At 38.9% G+C, this 7,957-nt stretch overlaps 1 protein-coding gene across 1 annotated transcript; it reads left to right on the top strand.

Moving 5' to 3' along the window:
• Positions 1-816: 816 nt before the first annotated feature.
• On the top strand, positions 817-1,961 carry LOC149238912 (uncharacterized). The gene is made up of 2 exons (XM_089373229.1): positions 817-1,312; positions 1,456-1,961. Exons 1-2 carry the CDS (start codon positions 959-961, stop codon positions 1,744-1,746), a joined length of 645 nt encoding a protein of 214 aa, XP_089229355.1. The 5' UTR covers positions 817-958; the 3' UTR covers positions 1,747-1,961.
• Positions 1,962-7,957: the final 5,996 nt, after the last annotated feature.

The raw sequence follows: 7,957 nt of genomic DNA, 5'->3' as shown, positions 1-7,957 counted from the left end.
AAGAACATAACACCAAGTGGTAGATAACATTTAATTCACACATTCCTTCAACCAAAGTCCTCCCTTGATACTTCAGGTGACCTATCTTCATTCTTACCATATAAACTTGATTCATGGTATTGGGGAGAAACCCCTTAGTCCAAAGTTTGTCATTTAGGAATCTAAGAATATGAGAGAGGGAGATCTCATCAAAGATTTTAGTTTGGAAAACTATCCTTTTAACAATTGCAGAGAAACAAGAGTTTCTTCTTGATGCCTCATTGGAAATTTGCTTGATGGCAATCAAGGAATCCCCTAGTACATTTAGCTGCTTTATCCCTATACTAATAACAATCTCTAGTCCTTTCCAAAAAGCCAGAAATTTAGCCTCATTATTTGTTGCTATCCTTAGACCCCAAGCAAAGCTGTACATTATTGGTTCCTTGAGACAATAAATAACCTCTCACTCTTACTGCAGTTATCTCTTAACACAATTGAAATTTAAACAAGAAACAATTAAAATATAAATGGAAATTATTCTCAACATTTTAACTTTAAAAAATTTAAAATTGAATCCAAAATTATTCTCAAAATTTTAACTTGCTAAATACAATTCAAATATTTACACTTAGTGCATAAAACTCGAAACATAGTAAAAATTTGATAAAATTCATTGATAGAAAGTTACTACAATAACCCAATAAAAACAATGGGAGGAAAAGCTATAACTTTGAAGATATATGGGAGAGAGCATAGACCTTTCAAATGTTTTCAAATATGTAAATACGAGGCTAAGTACTGGTAGATTTTTGTTTAAATATTTAGCAATCTTTTATAGTTCACACCATCTTGCATCTGACATCTAATCGATCGGTGCGATTCCATCCATTTATCCGTCCGTACAATTAATGTTTTTTGTATGCAGTGTTGTTAGCGGAGGGAGAGCAGGAAGGAGATAGGATAGATTGGAGGAGGAGAAATGACGATGACCATAACCATAGCGTCTGCACTTGCAGTGGCGAGTCTACCATCCACATTACCTAGTCGGCTACCGCCATCTCCATTCAACAGTCCTACCACTTGTTCCTGCTCTTCTTTATCATCTGCATGTACATTTGGTTTCAGACCCCTCCAAGCTATTATTTCAAACTCCTCTTCTGCTGCTTCTGGTTGTATCACACCTAGAATCGGGTATGGATCTCGCATCCGATTCCCACAAAGGGAAAGTGGAAAGCAAAAACAACAACTGCAAAATACGATTCTCAAAGCAGCCCAAGTGGAGGCACGTTCAGCGCCAGAGCCGCAGCCAGCGCCAGAGCCTGCTCTAGAAACGGTAACAGAAGAGGAAGAAGACATGAATAAATTGTAGATTTTCGGTTATCTTTGCAATTTCTTTCTCGTCTCGTCTTATTGACTGTCTTCTTGTAGCTTGCGTTGGGTGGATATGAAAAATCTTTATGCAATGTATATATGCAGGAGGGGAAGAATAAGGCCAAGGTGGTGGTGAAAGCTCCTAGGAATCAGAGGCTTGTATTGAAGTTCATATGGCTTGAGAAGAACATAGGGCTTGCTCTAGATCAGGTGGTTCCAGGGCACGGAACTATCCCCTTGAGCCCTTATTACTTCTGGCCCAGGAAGGATGCATGGGAAGAACTCAAAGCCAAGCTGGAGAGCAAATCCTGGATATCTCAAAAACGCACTATAATTCTTCTTAACCAGGCCACAGATATCATTAACTTATGGCAGCAAGGTGGAAGTAATATATAGAGATTCAGAGTAATAGTAATGTATGTATGCGCTTGCTATGTCGGGCTATTTTCATCTCTGAAGCTACGGCTAACTGCTTTTCAATTCAGATTAGGAGCACTTTTGGTTACACTAATGTAATCATGTATGTTAGGATCATTGATAGCGTTCTATGATGCTACAGTCAATATAAGGCAATCCAATCCTAAGTTAATTTGCAGGGTTAATATTTGCTATTTTGATGTCTCGAAGGAGGTTTATTAGCGTAAGATAATCCATATTATGTATGCACTTTCAGTGGTGTTGAGCACTTAGTGGCCAGCATAAAGGACATGATCATAACTGCTAAGGAATGCTACTGCAGAACATATTTTCAACCAAAGAAGAACAACTGTACTACGGATTCTAACATCATCCTTGGCCATTCACTAGTCACTAGTGTATTGTCATAAAATAAATTATAACCTGAAAACGGTCAAATCACTAACAAAAACATACTAAAGGTTCATAGTGGAAAACCCTAGAATAAAGAGAAAAACCAATTTTGAAAATATTTTCATCATCAGTACAATCCAATACATAATCGGAAGATATCCCTCTACTGCAACTCACTCAAACCAACATCTCCCTTGCACAATCCCTTATGATCTGTAATGTTCCCAGCTAATTTAAGCTATTAGAATCCAAAAATTTCTTTTCGAGAAATTTCTTCAAACAGTTAATATACCAAACTAACATCCAAAAATTCTTTGATGAGTTTATTCAAACAGTTTGCAAGTAACAATTCCGTTAAACACTTTGCTAACAAGCAATGAACATTTTCAGAAATGGAGCAGAATACCGATTTCATTGATCTGATTTGGAGAGTTTTACATGTCAATTCAGTATGTAACCTGGGACTTTAGATTCCAGCAGATAATAGAACAATTCGGCCTTCAGAATGAGCTGATATAATCTTCTCCAATACTGAACATGGACCAAAGGGAACTCTGCCTGGTAATGGATAAACTTCATAAATACTTCAATCTGGCACAGTGGTAATAATCTCTGGAGACACAAAGGTTCGACCCACTATAGAACAGAGATCCTTGGCTGCTCATAAAGATTAAACCTGAGCTTCCAATCAACAAGTTTGCTCTGCATAACTGAATGGAACTCGGCCTCTTACTGATAGAGATAATTTTGGACCACAGAGAATATACTTGGCCTCTAATAGGGAAGGGAACTTGGCCTTTAAATAAAATTAATGCTAAACTCCTGAAAATGCCAAAGATTTAACCCACAGAGAAAGACAACTTCGTTCCTCTTCCAGAACAATAGCATAAGCTTCAGATTTGTTCACAACCCGTCCCAAGATGGAAGGATCTAACTGCTGGAAGATGGAGAATTTGGCCATCTATATAAAATGACTATGAATTTCTGAACTTGGCCCTTGTTGAAATATGTAAGTAGGTTCGGTCTTCATAATGTCCTATGCACTATTGATTTTATGTATTTGATGTAAAAAGAGAATTATTTATTATTGTTATTCTATAGCATGGGTTTCATGCTCAAGGTTAATTTGTTTTTAGTTCAACCAACCATTGTGTGCTTCTAGGGCTTTGTTATAGAGTCATAGAAGTCAAAGAGTCATTTTCAAATAAAAAAAGACCCTATTGGGCATTTTGTATCATGTAAAAGGAATTTATTATTAGTCAAAAGAAGTCAAAAGTCTCCCTCCAGGACCAAGTCGGCCTACAAGAAGACTAGTTGGCCTCATTAGGGCTGTTCGAGCTCCATGAAAGGTATATATAAGTGTGCCATCGACCTCATTTGAATAGGACAATCCATCAAGCAAGAAGAAGTTCGATCAAGGACAAGAATGATACCTAAAAGGTGAATAAAGAAGACGAGAGATAAAGGACAAGAAAGCGAAGTTCTTGAAGACTGTTTTGGGCTACTTACTCTCACACGTGCGAAAAGAATTAGGGAATTTTCTGCTGTAGTAAAGACTGAATTACAGCCATCACAAGGAGTCGAAGTTTGGTGTCATAAGGATCAAGATTGAAGGTTGAGTTACTAAGGAGAAAGGAGAACCCCAAGCGAAGGAGGAAGGAAATCTATTTCACTATACTCCACCCACACGTATGAGCTAAGGGTTTCTGCAGTTAGGTCGAAAATTGCAGGATCGAAATTGTGGTCGAAGGAGAAGTTGCAACAGTTTTGAAGCAAGTTTGACTTGGGTTGACTTTGTGAGAAACAAGTTCATCAAGGAGAAGTTTGACTTGGTCTTGGAGGGTCTTTGTCTTGGGTATTAGGTCTTGGAATTTGTTGTTTGAAGATTCTATAAGAAGAGAAGAATTCTTGAGGGTTTTCCTCTCAAGAGGAGAGGTTTTGGCCTTGGCTAGCAGCTTATATTTTGTGTCCTCTTGTTCGTTTGATCTTCAGAGTTTGGTAGCTATTTGATGATAAGAACATTATAATAATCAAGTAAAGGAAAAGCTAACTACAAGTACATCAAATTGAAGTAAAGAACACCACAAGTTTCTAGTTGATTTTTTTTTTTGGGTTTGCCAAATTTTGAACCTCAAGGTGCAAATTTGGTGAACCCTGTGACATAGACCACAGATACAATCCTTGCCTTGCATTGATGGCAATCTTGTGATGAAGTCCATAGAAATTCTCTCCCACTTCTGTTTTGGAATAGGAAGTGGCTGCAACAGGCCTATTGGATGTGTATGCTCCTCCTTGTTCTACTGGCAGACACTACATTCGCGGAGATACCTCAAAACATCCTCCTTGAGACCCTACAAGAGAATTTGTCCCTAATTGCCCTGTAGGTCTTAAGGTAGCCTGGATGTCTTCCAAGTGGAGAGTCGTGTACTGCATGTATAACTTTATCCTTTAATTGTGATTTTGGCACCAAGCAGATTTTGTCCTTATAGTAGATGATATCATGAACCACCCGGTATTTGTTATCTTGCAATTTCCCATCCAAGATTTCACATGCCATCTTGTTCTTTGAATACTCCACCAGTTGGGATTTCCAATCCAATGAGGTATCCATAAAAGAGAATGTCGCGGGTCTTCTAGAAAGTGCATCAACAACCACATTAATTTTCCCCTTGACATACTCAATCTCAAAATCATAATCCTGAATTTTGCTCACCTATTTCTGTTGTCGATCATTCAATTCCTTCTAATCTAAAAAAAATCCGAGGTTGTTGTGATCAACCTTAACGTTGAACCGATTTGCCACCAAATATGGCCTGAATTTGGCCAATGCATGCATGATAGCAAACATCTCTTTGTCATATATAGAGTAGTGACGCTCGTAATCCGTAAGCTTCCTGCTCTCAAAAGTAATAGGGTGGTCATTTTGCGGCAATACTGCTCGAACCCCTTCACCTGAAGCATCACACTCCAAAACAAACGACTGAGAAAATAGGTAAATCTAAAACAGGGCAAGTGGTCATTACCTACTTAAGTTGCACAAAAGCCTTCTCTGTAGCATCTGCCCACGTAAAGGCTTCTTTTTGTTGAAGAATATAGCTATGATCGATCTTCATAATGCCATTATTATCATTGTAATTAGAAAAGCAAATTTATTACTTTGCTTCTAGGATGTTCTTCATGCTTGTGTATTGGTCAAAATGTATTTTTGTGAGTCATGTTCTTCATGACATTAAAAATAAAATTATTATTCTATTTTTGTAATTAGAAGAAGCCTCCACAAGTGCTTGTCGACCTCATCTTATGTCAAGTCAACTCCTATTCATGGACTACGATTCGTATGAAAGGAAGACTACATATTGGACTACTTGTATCCTCCTAAATGCACCATCTTAGCTTGTGATTTCTTTGTGATCAATGAAAGAAGACAAAGTATATCATGTGGTGATTGAAGACTCCTATTCATCTATTTTACCTCGCTCATGATTAAAGTTGGAGGTTGAGTTTAAGGAAGACACTTGTGAAGAGATTGAAGTCTGTTCCAACATTCTTATCTCTATTGTATATACGAAATCTGTGAGTTCAGCACTGTGGAAGAAGTCCCAACTTTGTCCTCTGTTGAAGGTGATTTGAGTGATACGAAGTTTGCTGAAGTACCACAGTAGAAGGCCAAAGTCTTTATCCAAGGTCCGAAGTTTGTGATTTTGTGGAGAGATCCGAGGTCCGAAGACTGCAACTTTGTGGAGAGATCAGAGGTCCGAATTCGAGGTCTGTAATCTGAAGCAAAGGTCCTAATCGGAGGTCTGAGATTTGTGAAGTGATCCAAGATCAGTGAGAGATCTTTAATCTAAAGTAGTGGTCCAAGCTTTATTGAAGAAGTGATCCAAGAAGTTTGAAAGTCTACATTTGTTCAAATTGAAGGACAATCTCTTTTTATGATTGTTCTGGAAGATTTTGTGAAGAGGACCTTAGCACTTGTGGAGGGCTACATTGACTTTGATTTCTCTTCTTGATATGAAGATTTCTTTAAGAAGAAAGTTGTTGGGTTTTTCCCTTTTGAGGGCTTTCTCAGGGTAAATCTTTGTGTCTCTCTTGCTTTGTGATCTCTACTACTTCATGTTTGAATTTCTGAATGTGTAATTACTTAATGATCTTGTGAAATTGCTAAACAAATAACTACATCATTGGAAGTAATTTTCAAGTCTTAGAAATTAAGTGCTTGTTTAGCCCACACTTGAAACTTCAACACTTTCTTGGTCAAATTTATAAGTTGTGTTGCCAGCTAAGAAAACTCCTTGACGAATTGCCTATAGTAGGTGCAGATACCCAAGAATCCCCTCAACATCATCATGTTCTTGGGAGTAGGCCATTAAATGATGGCTCAAATCTTCTTCTAATGCATTTGCACCTCTCCACCAATCATGTGCCCCAAATAAAGAATCTCAATCAAACCAAACTTACACTTGGACAAATTTGCACAAAATTGCTGTTCCTCCAATATCCTCAACACTTCCTTCAAGTGCTGCAGATGTTCCTCCCAAGTTTTGCTGTATACCAAGATGTCATCAAAGAATACTGTCACATATTTGTGCAATTGAAGACTGGAAGGTAGCATGCGCATTGGTCAGCCCAAAAGGCATAACTGAAAACTCATAATGGCTGTAGTGACATCTGAAAGCTGTGTTGGGAATATCATGTTCTCTGACTCTATTCTGGTGGTAGCCCGAGTGAAGATCGATCTTGGAAAAGTATATGGCCCCTTTAATTTGTCCATTAACTTATCAATTCTAGGGATAGGGTACCAATTTTTGATAGTCTTCTTATTTAATGCCTAGTAGTTGATGCACATCCTTAGGGATCCATCCTTCTTCTTGACTAGGACTACTGATGAAGTGAATGGGCTAAAACTAGGGAGAATGTGTTCTAGTGCAAGAAACTCTTGAAGAATCTTCTCGATCTCATCCTTATACGCCCTGGGATGCCTATACGGAGTGGTGATGACCACCTGGACCGTCTCCTCTAGCTCAATGATATGATCAAAAGCCCCTATTGGGTGGCCTACCTAGAGGAATATCCCCAAACACCTTTTGATATTTGTGTAATAAAGTTGCAATGTTTGCTAGATATTGTTGATGCTGATCTGCCGATTTCCTTGCTAACACCCTGCACTCAACTACCCACTCAATGTCTCCATGCCGAAAGATTGCTTCCATCTTGTTTGACGTCACCACCTTAGGGGGATAGGTGTGCATGCCTGTTAGCACCACCTTCTTGCCATCATGCATAAACTTTATCCCCATCTGCTTGTAGTCCGAGGTGTAATGCTCTATAGAGATGAGCCATTGGACTCCCAACACTACATTAGTATCATGAACATCTGTCACAAATAAGTCATCTGTAACGATGTAGTTCCTCATCGTCAAACTCAAATTGGGGATCATCTGGTTGCACTACATAAACTTGTGTCTTGGTATGGCTATGGAAAACCCCTCAAACTCGGTAGTGGCTAACCCTCTTCGGGCTGCATAACCTGCATCTATAAAATTGTGGGTGGCCCCACCATCAACCAATACTTTCGCCCTCTGTCCCTGTATAGTCCCTCGAATCCTTAGTGTAAGATATCGGGGAATCCTAGTGAGTATAACAATAATGCCACTCTTATCTCCCTCTTGGGGCTACTTGCCCTCCATCTCTCGAAGCTCCTCTTGTGGTTGCTCCATCCTCCTCAGCCTCACGTTGGAGAACAAATCAATATAGTGGGCCTTCCCCTTTGCTGTACATCAATGCCTTGGTGCCCAAG

The sequence above is a fragment of the Pinus tabuliformis genome, chromosome 8 (assembly GCF_031772625.1).
Source record: "Pinus tabuliformis cultivar Carrire ecotype Pingquan chromosome 8, CPIR1, whole genome shotgun sequence".
In the NCBI taxonomy this organism is placed as follows: Eukaryota; Viridiplantae; Streptophyta; class Pinopsida; order Pinales; family Pinaceae; genus Pinus; species Pinus tabuliformis.
This window is presented reverse-complemented; position numbering and strand designations above follow the sequence as displayed.